The sequence below is a fragment of the Micromesistius poutassou genome (genome assembly GCF_964030765.1).
Source record: "Micromesistius poutassou genome assembly, chromosome: 4".
Taxonomy (NCBI): domain Eukaryota; kingdom Metazoa; phylum Chordata; class Actinopteri; order Gadiformes; family Gadidae; genus Micromesistius; species Micromesistius poutassou.
Genome location: NC_140274.1, coordinates 19760138 through 19774060, shown reverse-complemented (window position 1 = coordinate 19774060; position 13923 = coordinate 19760138). Strand labels below are relative to the sequence as shown.

At 50.8% G+C, this 13923-nt stretch overlaps 2 protein-coding genes across 2 annotated transcripts in view; one reads left to right on the top strand and one right to left on the bottom strand.

Moving 5' to 3' along the window:
- Positions 1–6594, top strand: part of LOC311342578 (transmembrane protein 87A) — an 11903-nt gene extending 5309 nt beyond the window's left edge. The window contains exons 12-21 of the mRNA XM_084467411.1: positions 487–580; positions 1271–1350; positions 1932–2038; positions 2318–2376; positions 2628–2731; positions 2982–3055; positions 3232–3290; positions 3685–3737; positions 4114–4144; positions 5889–6594. Of these exons, the coding sequence (XP_084323537.1) occupies positions 487–580; positions 1271–1350; positions 1932–2038; positions 2318–2376; positions 2628–2731; positions 2982–3055; positions 3232–3290; positions 3685–3737; positions 4114–4144; positions 5889–5930 (703 nt within the window). The 3' untranslated portion in view covers positions 5931–6594. The remainder of the gene's footprint in view (positions 1–486; positions 581–1270; positions 1351–1931; positions 2039–2317; positions 2377–2627; positions 2732–2981; positions 3056–3231; positions 3291–3684; positions 3738–4113; positions 4145–5888) is intronic.
- A 1827-nt stretch (positions 6595–8421) lies between these two features.
- Positions 8422–13923, bottom strand: LOC311341595 (uncharacterized protein). The gene is given in 4 exon segments (XM_084466413.1): positions 8422–8573; positions 10769–11332; positions 12445–12689; positions 12691–13923. Coding segments are annotated over 4 exon segments (1944 nt in total). The 5' UTR covers positions 13803–13923; the 3' UTR covers positions 8422–8550.

Below are 13923 nucleotides of genomic sequence, written 5' to 3'. Positions count from 1 at the left end.
TAAAGCACCTTAGAGCCCCTTAGAGCACCTTAGAGCACCTTAAAGTACCTCAGATCCCCTTAGAGCCCCTTAAAGCACTGTAGAGCCTCTTAAAGAACCTCAGAGCCCCTTAGAGCACCTTAAAGCCCAGTTGAGCCCCTTAAAGCACCGTAGAGCCCCTTACAGCACCTTAAAGCACCTCAGAGCCCCTTAAAGCACCTCAGAGCCCCTTAAAGCACCTCAGAGCCCCTTAAAGCACCTTAGAGCCCCTTAAAGCACCTTAGAGCCCCTTAAAGCACCTTAGAGACCGGTCCAGACAGAGGCCGGTCCAGACAGAGGCCGGTCCAGACAGAGACCGGTCTGTGGCCCTCCTGGGTCCAGGGGCCAGACAAACTAATTGGTTCCTAGTCGCTATCTTATCTACGTCTTATCTCAGTAAACAAATGAATACACAATATAACCTGTGTGTGTGTGTGTGTGTGTGTGTGTGTGTGTGTGTGTGTGTAGGCCCCGTTTGGGGGCGTTGCTCCACAGGGTTGTGGGCGTCGGCATCATCTACCTCCTCTTCTCCGTCGTCGAGGGAATCCTGAGTGTCAACGCTGTGAGTCACGCGCACACACACACAGACACACACACTCACACTCACACACACACACACACACACACACACACACACACACACACACACACACTCACACACACCAGTGGAGGCTTCTCCAGTGAGGAGAGGGAGGAAGATCCTCCTTAACATTGTTGAGAATAAAAAGTGTACTGTAATGAATTAATGCCCTTAAATATGACTTTGTGACTATGTGAATATGACTTTAATGCCTTTGTATATGAAATGTTCGTTTCCCTGGGTAAAGGGACATTAGCACTCCCTATCGCCTATTGAATATTACTTCGGGGAGGACGTTCCTCCCTCAGCCTCCATTGACTCCCATTCATTTCTTGGGCACTACTGGCGGCCGGTGAATATCATGGGGTTCAATGGGAGAGAGGAGGAAAGTCCTCCTCTGAGTGGGTGGGACTAGCTAAGGGATCTGAATCGCGTCAACGAATAGGCTGGAGCCCTGGCTCCGCTATGAACCAATAAGCAGGAGCCCTGGCTGCGCTATGAACCAATAAGCAGGAGCCCTGGCTGCGCTATGAACCAATAAGCAGGAGCCCTGCCTGTGGAGCAGCCCGGAGGGAGGGTTTATCCCCTCAAGTCTCTAGGCTACGTGTGTGTGTGTGTATTAAGTGTGTGTATTAAGTGTCTGTGTGTGTGTGTGTATGTGTGTGTGTATAGGAGCGGGGGGACAGCGCTAGCAGTAAGCTGCTCTGTGATCTGGTCCTGGCGTTCGTCGACTCCTGCGTGGTCTGGTGGATATCCTTCAGTGCAGTTGAAGTGTGTGCGTTCATTGTGTCTCATTGTGTGTATTTTATCACAGACACATAAATTGGCAATCGACAGATCTGTCGAAACGTGTCAAGGCAAAAAAATAACATCTGCCAATATATGTGTCTGTGATAAAAGAAAACTCGAAATACTTATCCTTCAGTGCAGTCGATTATTGATCGTCTACTTACTGATCGCTCCTTAATACAGCGGACCTGACCACAGATCAATGATTAAGTTGTTTTGTTTCAAAGTACTGACAGATGGGAGGCCCTGAGTCCTCTGGAGTGACATCCAATAATATGAACAACATGGATACAGGAAGTAGTCAATAGAGACTGTATACTCTGGTAGTACTGCATGTGTACTCTCAGCAGTACTGCGTGTATACTCTAGTAGTACTGCGTGTATACTCTAGTAGTACGGTGTGTGTACTCTAGCAGTACTGCATGTAGTACTGGGTGTGTGCTCTAGTAGTACTGTGTGTGTACTTCTAATAGTACTGCGCGTGTACTTCTAGTAGTACTGTGCGTGTACTGTAGTAGTGCGGTGTTCCTTGACTGTTCCACATCCTGGTGAGTCTGTCCCAGACCATGAAGCTGCTTCGTCTCCGGAGGAACGCCGTGAAGCTGTCTCTCTACCGCCACTTCACCAACACCCTGCTGTTCGCCGTCATCGGTACGCCCACCGCGTGGTCAAGAGTACTACCGAGCACTACTGAGTACTATGGGGGTACTATGGGGTACTCTGGAGTACTATGGAGTACTATGCGGTACCATGGAGTACTACCCAGTACTAGGTAGTACTATGGAGTACTATGTAGCAGTATGTAGTACTACGTAGAGCTATGTAGCATGTCGCACTCTGTAGTACTACAGAGTACTATGTAGTAGGGTAATGCCTTATTTTACCTGCCTGTGTGTGTGTGTGTGTGTGTGTGTGTGTGTGTGTGTGTAGCATCTGTAATCTTCATCATCTGGACTACGAAGACCTTCACGATGTCCAAGTGTCAGTCTGTAAGTTACCTCCCCGTCTCCCCCTATCTGCTGCCTCCCTCGTCCCCTGATCTGGGGGGTTCCACTAACAGACAACAACCAGAATCAAACATCCCCCAAGAAAGCATCAATCAACGATCAAGTCTCTCTGCCTCTCTCCCTTTCCCTCTCTCTCACTGTCTCTCTGTCTGTCTGTCTCTCTCCCTCTCTCTCTCTCTCCCTCTCTCTCTCTCTCTCTCTCTCTCTCTCTCTCTCTCTCTCTCTCTCTCCAGGACTGGGGCGAGCTGTGGATTGATGATGCCTTCTGGCGTTTCCTCTTCTCTATCATCCTATTGGTTATCATGTTCCTATGGCGACCGTCAGCCAACAACCAGAGGTCAGGGGCTCTGCGTCCGTCACTGGACGGACCGATCAGATCAGGGAACGGGTTGATTGATTGGTTTATTGGTTCAGTGGTTGGTTGGTTGATTGGTTGGTTGATTGGTTGGTTGATTGATAAATTGGTTGGTTGATTGGTTGGTTGGTTGGTTGATTGGTTGGTTGATTGATAAATTGGTTGGTTGATTGGTTGGTTGATTGATAAATTGGTTGGTTGATTGATTGGTTGATTGATTGATTGTCCTCAGGTATGCCTTCAGCCCGCTGGTGGATGAAGAGAGCGAGGAAGAGGAGCAGGAGGCCATGCTGAACGAGAACTTTGGTGAGTTTCTCCTTCTCTCCCACTCCCTCCTTTCCTGGCCCTGTTCCTCCCCCTCTCTCCCCCTCTCTCTCCCTCTCTCCCCCTCTCTCCACCTCCTCATTCTCTTACCCTCCTCTACCTCAGAACAGCAGAACTAATGAGGGGCGTGTTTGATTTCTCCTCCTGTGTGTCTGCAGATGGCATGAAGATGAGGGGAGCCAAGCCCGAATCAAACGGCTCCAAACCCAACAAGGTGGTGAGTAAATAACATGTATACTTCTAAACATGATCACTGTACATGTTAATAACATCTAAACACTCACTGTACATGTTAATAAACCATTAAACAACATCACTGTACATGTTAATGAACCACTAAACACCATCTCTGTACATGTTAATGAACCACTAAACACCATCTCTGTACATGTTAATAACCTCTAAACACCATCACTGTACATGTTAATAACCTCTAAACACTGTCATTGTACATGTTAGTAACCTCTACACACGATCACTGTACATGTTAGTAAACCACTAAACATGTTTGCTGTACATGTTAGTAACCTCTAAACACCATCACTGATGGGGGGAGTTAAGGGGGAGTGGAGGGGGAGTTAAGGGGGAGTTAAGGTGTGCTTGTTTTGCAGGACGAGGACCTGCGCTGGGTGGAGGAAAACATTCCCTCGTCGATGGCGGACATGTGAGTCTCTATCTTGATCTGGTACTGTTGATCCTGATCCTGATCTGGTTCTGTTGATCCTAATCCTGATCTGGTTCTGTTAATCGTGATCCTGATCTGGTTCTGTTAATCCTAATCCTGATCTGGTTCTGTTAATCCTAATCCTGATCTGGTTCTGTTAATCCTGATCCTGATCCGGTTCTGTTGATCCTGATCCTGATCTGGTTCTGTTGATCCTGATCCTGATCCGGTTCTGTTGATCCTGATCCGGTTCTGTTAATCCTGATCCTGATCTGGTTCTGTTGATCCTGATCTGGTTCTGTTGATCCTGATCCGGTTCTGTTGATCCTGATCCTGATCCGGTTCTGTTGATCCTGATCCGGTTCTGTTTCCCCAGGGCCCTGCCCCCGCTGCTGGACTCTGATGAGGTGAGACGGTCTCCATGCCGACCACACCCCCCCCTATCAGGTCGACGTCCAAGGAGACGGTCCTGAGGGAAGGGGCGGAGCCTCTGAGGGAGGGGGAGGGGCCGCTTCCCTCAGTGGAGAAGAGCTGGGAGGTTCTTCCTGCTGGTCATGTGACTAGTCATGTGACAAGCAGGAAGCCAGGTTCTGGTTAGTTGAACCTGGTCCGTTACCACGGTGACGGTGTGAGGACACACAGTAGTTCTGTGAGGGAGGAGGGACTCAGTACTTTAGTCCCACTCCTCTGGAGAATAAATATACTAAGTAAGTATAGAAATATATACAAATAAGACAACATTGCTTAATTAATCCCCAAAGAGAATGTAAAAACAACTTAAAAAATACTGAATATCTGCAATACATGCAACACACCTATGTACACAATACATCTAATAGTGTTACTTAGGTAAAACACCCTCCAGATGTGGTCCACGCCTGTCCTGAGCTCTGCTCCAGAGGTTTATAAACGTCTCTGTGACGCAGCGTCCTGCAGTGAGCAGCAGAGGGCGCCAGCGGACCGCCAGGCGCTCGGTTACCACGGGTTACGTCAGGATGTTGTCGCGTGTTGTTATGGTGACGTAGAGAGGAGAACAATAGAGGAGCTCACGTGTTGGGGGGGAGGGGAACACTCTTCATGTACAGCATGCTTTAGATATGTATTAATTTACCGTAGGCCTATGTCCTCTTGATTACATCCTGTCGTCTTTCATGTTTAGAACGTGGTATAAATCATTTCAGTTTATGTTTAGATGCTCAAATGAGGGTCAGCGATAAGACGAAGTCTTTGTATTGATAACTATAATAAGTTTCTAACACAGTTGTCTTAGTGATCTGAATCCTTTGTTGAGATGACATCACCTCTTCCTCTTGTTTACCGGGACAAAGGACAACAAGGAGAGGGGGCCTCTGATTGGTTAAAATGGAAAGCCAATCAAAACCTGGCGGCTATCTCATCTGCATAATGAGCATATTTAACATTCTTCAGTAATTTGCAATTTAGCCTTTTATCTTTTACATAAAACCTACTTGAGTTGGACACTGAATCCAGACAGGTCATTAAGGAGCAGGTAGGGTTTAGACAGTACAGAGACAGGTCATTAAGTAGCAGGTAGGGGTTAGACAGTACAGAGACAGGTCATTAAGGAGCAGGTAGGGGTTAGACAGTACAGAGACAGGTCATTAAGGAGTAGGTAGGGGTTAGACAGTAGAGAGACAGGTCATTAAGGAGCAGGTAGGGGTTAGACAGTACAGAGACAGGTCATTAAGGAGCAGGTAGGGGTTAGACAGTACAGAGACAGGTCATTAAGGAGCAGGTAGGGGTAAGACAGTCGAGAGACAGGTCATTAAGGAGCAGGTAGGGGTTAGACAGTACAGAGACAGGTCATTAAGGAGCAGGTAGGGGTTAGACAGTAGAGAGACAGGTCATTAAGGAGCAGGTAGGGGTTAGACAGAGACAGGTCATTAAGGAGCAGGTAGGGGTTAGACAGAGACAGGTCACTAAGGAGCAGGTAGGGGTTAGACAGTACAGAGACAGGTCATTAAGGAGCAGGTAGGGGTTAGACAGAGACAGGTCACTAAGGAGCAGGTAGGGGTTAGACAGTACAGAGACCAGGTGGTTAAGGGGTTAGCTGGGAGTCATTCATTCTCCAGTATCCATGGTAACATGGGACTCTGACTCACAACATCTCCATGTGCTCTCTGTCCGCAGGAAACCATGACAACCCAATTTGAGATGTCCAAGATGGAGTAGAGAAGTCTTCAGAGAACACTGAATGTCTAGAGAGGGATAGATGATAGAGGGAGGGATGGGTGGTGGAGGGAGGGATGGGGGAGGGAGAGCATACTCTGAAGTGGGAGGAGAGGGGAGGCAGAGGGCATCCCAGCAGCCTCAGGAGGAGGTGTGGTGACGCTGTCCCGTCCAACGGTGTGTTTCTGTAAATCATCACACACACACACACACACACACACACACGCACACGCACGCACACACACACACACACACACACACACACACACACACACACACTCACACACTCTAGCCTCTCTTTTCTGTTGTGTTTTCTGTGAAAGCACAGATTCCTACAGCTTCATGTGTGTGTGTCGGTGTTTGTATGTCACCCTGTCTGTCTGTTTGTTGTCTGCTGTGTGTGTGTGTGTGTGTGTGTGTGTGTGTCTGCCCTGTGTGTGCGTCTATATGTTGTGTTGCTGTTGGCCTCATCAGTTTTACCAACCAGAGAGTGACCTGTCACTCTTACTTCAGCCCCCTGGTTTTATTTTGTTTCTGATTTATTTAGCTTTGACTGGTGGGAAATGTTGTTTGATTTGTTTTTTACTTTTGTAAATCTTCCCCATGTGAGACCGACTGTTGCACAACGTTTGTACAATAATTTGATCTTGCCTGAATTGTAAATAAAGAGAATTCATAACAACTATATATTCTGCTATTTTCGTTGTGGCCTGTTACTATATCACTCTATTTATGTATCACTCGATCCAGATATCTCTATCACTCGATCTATCACTTTATCTCCCTCCTACAAAGAGGATTTAGACCCCTCCCCCTCCTGGATGTGTGTGTGTGTGTGTGTGTGTGTATGAGTGTGTGTGTGTATGTGTGCCAGGACACTGGCATTACCGCTGTAATAACATAATCCGTGAGATTTGGCCAGACAAGAGGACAGTATGCTCGCTATTTGAGCTGAGGGGTTTAGTGGGGGGGGGGGGGGGCAGCAGGGGGCGGGGTTTAGTGGAGAGGGGGGTGGGGGGCAGCAGGGGGAGGGGTTTAGCGGAGGGGGGGTCAGCAGGGGGCGGGGTTTAGCAAAGGGGGGGCCAGCAGGGGGCGGGGTCTATATGTACTGATTGTAAATATAGTTTGGATATCAATCAGAATAAAATAAACACGCTATGAATGATGGGATAGCACATTAATACAGGCAGACACTGACAGGAAGAGAGAGAATGGCCTTCCTAAACGAGCTGAAGGCCTCATACCATCTCAGAGGCTCTGATCACCATGGAGACAGGGAGGAAATGACGTCATTGACGTCGTTAACACCCTGTTGGCTCAGAGGCTTCAATTAATTACCGGGACTATTATCTTCAAAAACTTCAAAACATTTGAGTTTAATTTATCAGAAGGACTAAAAATCACTAAACAGTTAAAAACACTAAAAAGTTTTTATTTGAATTATTTTAACTGAGCTGTTATACTAAAACAAACTACTGCTGCCCTCACGTTGAACCCTTTGAGTCTGAATCAGAGAGTGTGATGGTGGAACAGAAAGAGGTCGGCTGATATCCCAGCGTTACGTAACCAGAGATTATCAATACACAGATTAATGTTCCTTACTCCCATTCCGGATAAAACATGACACAGATCACTCCCAGCTCGTCGTTCGATTGGAATCTTTATTGTACTTATTTTTTGGGGACAATTTGCTAGCGAACATGTGAAAACTTTGACCAACAAAACATAGTTTTTTTTTTTGTCATTACAGTAAATCGTCAGACCGCGATACGGTGAGATGTGTTTTTAAAAAACAAAACCACAAAGTAACAAAAAAAACATCTGACTTTCCATATGTTATGGTACTGGTTCTCTTTTTTTTCTTCCTTCATGTACACAATTTAATTTTAACAGTCTAAAAACATTGAACACAGAGTTGGCAGTGTGACATCACACTCCATGGGAGGGGCCAGGGGTCAGGGGGCGTGGCCCCGAGGGCAGGTTATACTGTCGTGATCCTGGAGCACTCCATCAAACATCTACTGGGGTCGGGGTCTACAAAGCAAAATGGCCTCCGATAGAAAACTAACAGTCTCTCTCTCGCCGCGGGCTCCCGCTCCGACATGCGGAGCCGTGGGCCGGAATGATTTCGGGTTTTTTACATTTTTCTTCTTCTTCTTCTCGTAGACAAATATAAAATCTCACTAGACAAGCAAGAAATGATACAAAGAAAATACAAATCAAATGTACATGGATGGACGGGTGGAAAGGGGGGAGTGAGGGAGGGAGGGAGGGAGGGAGAGCGGGGCGGAAAGGAGTGAGGGAGAGAGGGAGGGAGGGAGGGAGAGAGGGAGGGAAGGAGGGAGGGAGGGAGACAGGGAGACAGGGAGGGAAGGAGGGAGGGAGGGAGACAGGGAGGGAGGGATGGAGGGATGGTTGAATTATTGCTTTCTGAGTAATTCTTTCTTTTTTTTCTTCATCTACATGGATTGCATCTCTGTCACCATGACGACCAGTGGTGTTTACATGATTACTCCTTTATATTCAGAGGGAGGAGGGGTGGCGGGCCGAGGGGGTGGGGTTAGGGGCGGGGCCAGAGATCCTTGCTCAGCGAATCCCGGCCGTTTTAATCCTCTTTGTAGCCTCACACGTTTCCCGCCTTTTGGTCTGGTAAATAATAACAGAAGAGATTGAAAATATATTAAAATATGTATCGTAAAAAATATAATAATAAAGATAGTAATGATGATATTCACAACTTTTAAACAAAAAGGGTTATTGCCCGTGTTTAGTGCAAACATGTGGGTTGATAAATGTGTGTTAAGTATCTTTACATCAATTATTTAAAACACGCGAACAAAACACAGGATAGATATAAATATGAACTTAGAACGAGTACAACATCAACACACAAGGAAGACCTTTGGAACACTTTGAACCAACATCCACATGTGTTTAGAGCATAGAGACCTTTAAGGTGAAAGAAGACATGTGTGATCAATCTTTGTGTTTTTTGTTCCTGTACCCATAATGCACTGAAACCTTAACGTTTATAAGGTGCAGACATGAACAATGTCAACGAGTGTTTCCTCTTAATACTTTGGCTTTTTGGTTCAGTTCTGCCCTAGCCCTGTGTTTATCTCTACTCTTTATCTCCTGCTGAATGGAGGCTAGGGCTGAGTGGCTAGTGGAGCTAGCTTTAGCGCTGTAGCGCTTTGATTCACTGCTAATCCTTTGATGGACTCAGCGCTGCTGATGGTCATTAAACCAGCTTTCCTCATCCAACCAGAACACAGGGGGTTAAGTAGCAAAGCTATAGCTAGTTAGAGCTAGTAGGCTAACCCTCTGGAGGCCTATTACACTGATGAACTGCTAGCACGTAACATAGCATAGAATGGAGCATAAAGTTAGTAGCCCCATGACAGGATAAACAGTGGCGTTAGCTCACTGCTAGCACGCTAGCTAGAGTGCTGCTAGGCTAAACTTTGCTAGGCTCTGCGAACACATAACTGTATGGTGATAGACAACTACTCTTTGCTTCACTAGGCTATGCTAGACACAGATATGTATGGTGATAGGCTGATCGTCTTTGCTATGTTAGGCTATGCCATACACACACACACACACACAGACTCACACTCACACACACAAACACAGACCCACACACACACACAAACACACACTCATAAACTTAGTCACGCACACAATATAGAAGTCAATATGTATGTTATGATAGTGAAGTCAATATGTATGGTATGATAGTGAAGTCAATTTGTATGGTATGATAGTGAAGTCAATATGTATGGTATGATAGTGAAGTCAATTTGTATGGTATGATAGTGAAGTCAATATGTATGGTATGATAGTGAGCTCAGTATAAATGGTCCATCTCTGCTCAGGTCTTGCCCTGTGTAACGGTGTCTGTCTGGCTTTGTGCGCGTGCAGCGTGTGAGAGTCACTTCAGAGCCTACGAGTTGATTGAAACGTTTATGCAAATGACTTGACCTCTTTCTGTGGCCGTGTGCATGTACATGTTGAAGTTATGAGTGAGTGAGTGAGTGAGTGAGTGTGTGTTTAAGTGGTATGTGTATGTGCTTAAGTAGCATGTGTGTGTGCTTAAGTAGTATGTGTGTGTTTATGTACATCTTGAAGTAGTGTGGGTGTGTTTAAGTAGTATGTGTGTGTTTATGTTTATTCTGAGGTATTGAGTTTGTGTGTGTGTGTGTGTGTGTGTGTGTGTGTGTGTGTGTGTGTGTTTCTGGCCAGGGCGCCCTGGCAGAAGACATTTAGGTAAAGGTCGTACAACCTTTATATTTTGAAGTAGTACTTCAGAAAAGTAGAAATGTGCTTGTGGGTTAAGTTGTGTTTCAAACTTGCTTTAGGTCTAGCTTGTTTTTCAGTGTGTGTGGGGAACTGCATGTGTCTTTGTGTGTGTGTGTGTGTGTGTGTGTATGTGTTTGTGCGTGCTTAGTGCATGTGTGTGTGTGTGTGTGCAAGTGATTGTGCTTAGTCCACGGGACGTCACGTGACGTCGCAGCGCCTCACGTGACATCACAGCCCCTGCTCTAGCTGTTCGGCTGCTGCCGACATCACTTCCTGCACAATGGCCGCCGCCACCTCCCGTAGCTGCCTCTTCACCACGTGCTCCCCGTTCTCCTCCTCCTCCTCCCCCTCCCCGCGTGACTCTGTATCGCCCGGGCAACCGCCAGCCCCTCCTCCTCCTCCTCCCCCCTCCTCCTCCTCCTCCTCCTCCTCCTCCTCCTCCTCCTCCTCCTCCTCCTCCTGGCCTGCGCTAGCCCTGGTGTGGGTCCGGGCGTGGGCCCGGCGCGGCGCGGCGCCCCGACGGCGGCGCTGGGACTCACCGCTGAGGGGCGTGCTGCTGCTGCTGATGATCTGGGCCTTGGGCTCCTCCTTGCCCTTCTTCGTGGGGCTGGGCTGCTCCGCCTCCCGCTCGTCGTCGTCGTGGTGATTGTGAGTTCCGTGCTCGTCCCCGTTGGTGCAGCCGTTCTCCCCGTTGGTCACCGGGGTCTCCGCCGACTCCGCCTTCGCCGGCTTCTCGGGCTCCGCCTCCTTGGCCGGCGCCGCCCCGCTCTCTGCCGTCTCGCCGGCCGCCGCGGGCTCCTCTGAGGCGGGCGTGTCGTTGGTTTCTGCCGCCGCCGCCGCAGCCGCCGCCGCGGGGACCGCCTCTCCGTCGACCGCCGCGGGCTCCTCCCCCTCCTTGGCGGCGTCTCCTCCCTCCTCGTCCTTGGCGGCGTCTCCTCCCTCCCCCTCCTCCTTGTCCTCCTCCTCCTTGGCGCCCTCCCCCAGCTCCACGCTGGACGTCTTGCCCTTCCTCATGATGAAGTTCTTCAGGGACACGGCGCGGCCGAACTTGGAGCGCTTGGCCGTCGCACACTTCCCCTCCTTCCCCTCCTCAGCCTCCTCGCCTGGGGACAGGGAGCAGCAGCAGGGTCAGGACTACAGGAGCAGGACTACAGGGTCAGGACTACAGGGTCAGGACTACAGGAGCAGGACTACAGGGTCAGGGTCAGGACTACAGGAGCAGGACTACAGGGTCAGGACTACAGGGTCAGGGTCAGGACTACATGGTCAGGACTACAGGAGCAGGACTACAGGGTCAGGCTTACAGGAGCAGGACTACAGGGTCAGGACTACAGGGTCAGGACTACAGGGTCAGGACTACAGGGTCAGGACTACAGGAGCAGGACTACAGGGTCAGGACTACAGGGTCAGGACTACAGGGTCAGGACTACAGGGTCAGGGCCAGGACTACAGGGTCAGGACTACAGGGTCAGGACTACAGGGTCAGGACTACAGGAGAAGGACTACAGGAGAAGGACTACAGGGTCAGGACTACAGGAGAAGGACTACAGGAGAAGGACTACAGGGTCAGGACTACAGGGTCAGGACTACAGGGTCAGGGTCAGGACTACAGGGCCAGGACTACAGGGTCAGGACTACAGGGTCAGGACTACAGGAGCAGGACTACAGGGTCAGGGTCAGGACTACATGGTCAGGACTACAGGGTCAGGACTACAGGAGCAGGACTACAGGGTCAGGACTACAGGAGAAGGACTACAGGGTCAGGACTACAGGAGCAGGACTACAGGGTCAGGGTCAGGACTACATGGTCAGGACTACAGGGTCAGGACTACAGGGAGCAGGGTGAGGACTAGTCCGGGTCCTGGGGCAGGGTCAGGAGTTCAGCGTGGGTCTGAGGCTGAAGTCTGGGTCCAGGACAGGGAGCATGTCATAACATTTCATAACATGTCATTCACAACAGGATTGAATTCATAACATTGAACTACTATTATACTTTGAAATCAAGGTAATCTGAATTTTTATGTTTTGAATTCAACTCTTTGAATTTCAAACACAGCATTTCAGGTTGGTGGTGTAGATATCTGATGGTGCATCCCTCTCTGTGTATAAAGGTGGTGTAGAGACGGTGCATCACTCTCTGTGTATAAAGGTGGGGTAACAGACTACAGATGAGGTGGTGTGCTGTCGCCGTGGTAACGGGGTCATCACTCCTCACCTGCTGCGGCTGTGGCGGCGGCGGTGGCGGGCTCCTCCTCCCCAGCGGGGGCGCTCTCCGCGGCGGGCCGCTTGGACTTGGGGATGACGCGCTTCTTGAAGGAGGTCCAGATCTCGTTGGCGTGTTGGCCGACCGTCCCCCCCGACGCCCCCGCCTTCTCCTCCGCTCCTCCCTCCGCCTTGGCCTCTTCCTCTTCCTCCCCCCCCTCGCCCGGGGCCTCCTCCGCCCCGTCGGCCTTCTCCTCCCCCTCCCCCCCCCTCTCCCGGCGCGGCCTCCCCCGCCTCCCCCCCGGCGGGGGTGTCCTCCAAGGGCTCCTTGGCCTTGCCGCTCAGGCCCACCATGGACGGGTCCCTCTTCAGACCCTGGAAGGTCCAGGACCTCTTCAGCTTCCACCGCTTCTGCCCCGAGTCCTTAGAGTCCAGCGTGGAGGAGTCTCCCCCGCCCTCCCCGTCCTCCTCCTTCACCTCCTCCCCCACCGAGCCCGCCCCGCCCTTCCTGTGGGCCTTCTGCGCCATCAGCTTCTTGAAGGAGTGCCAGCGCTTCATGTGCTTGGTGGAGGAGGTGGAGGAGGAGGAGGCCTTCTGCTCCTCCTCTGCGCCTCCCTCCGGCGGAGGGGCGTCGGAGGAGGCGGCGGCGGCGGCGGCGGCGTCGGGGGCCTCCTGGGGCTCCAGGCGGTCCAGGGAGCGGGAGCGGACCGTCAGGGCTTTGGGCTGCGCCTCCTCCCCGCCGCCGTCCTTCTTGTCCGTGCTGCGGTGGGAGAACATGCGGGCCACCGGGTTCCGGATCAGGTCCCTCACGGAGGACCTGGCCTTCTCCTCCTTCTTCTCCTCCTTCTTCTCCTCCTCCTTCTTCTCCCCCCCCTCCTCCTCCTTCTTCTCCTCCTCCTCCTCCCCCTTGTCCCCGTTCTCCACTGCGGCCTCCTCGGCACCTCCCTCTGCCCCCGGCTGCGCCTCCTCCGCTCCTTTCTCCGGCTCCTTGTCGGCTCCCGCCTCCTCCTCCTTCTTCTTCCTGCTCATCACCTTGCCCAGGCCGCTCTTGTTGAGGAAGGAGTCGAGGAAGGAGGTCTTGGGCTCTGTGGAGGAGGAGGTGTTCTCCGAGGAGGTGGGGGCCTCCTCGCCGGCTCCTTCTTCGCCTCCCCCCGCTGCTGTGTCGTTGGCTGCCGTCTCCTTGTTCTCTGTGGCGTTGCCCGCGGAGACCTCCCCATCCTTTCCCGCCTTCTCGCCGCTCACAGTCTCTGAGGGGGCGGGGACCGCCGGCTCCGCTTCCGTTGCCTTGGTTTCCGGCTCTGTTGCCGTGGTTTCTGCCGCCTTTCCATCTTCCTGGACAACCGGAGCCGCGCTGGCTTCAGTTGCCGCCATCTTGAAAACGGAAAATTAAGAATGAAGCGAATAGGAGCCCCTTCAGTCCCAGGCTCTCTCTCCTGTCTCTCTCTCCGGTCTCTCTCTCCTGTCTCTCTCTTCTCTGGTCGGGCGTCGGACT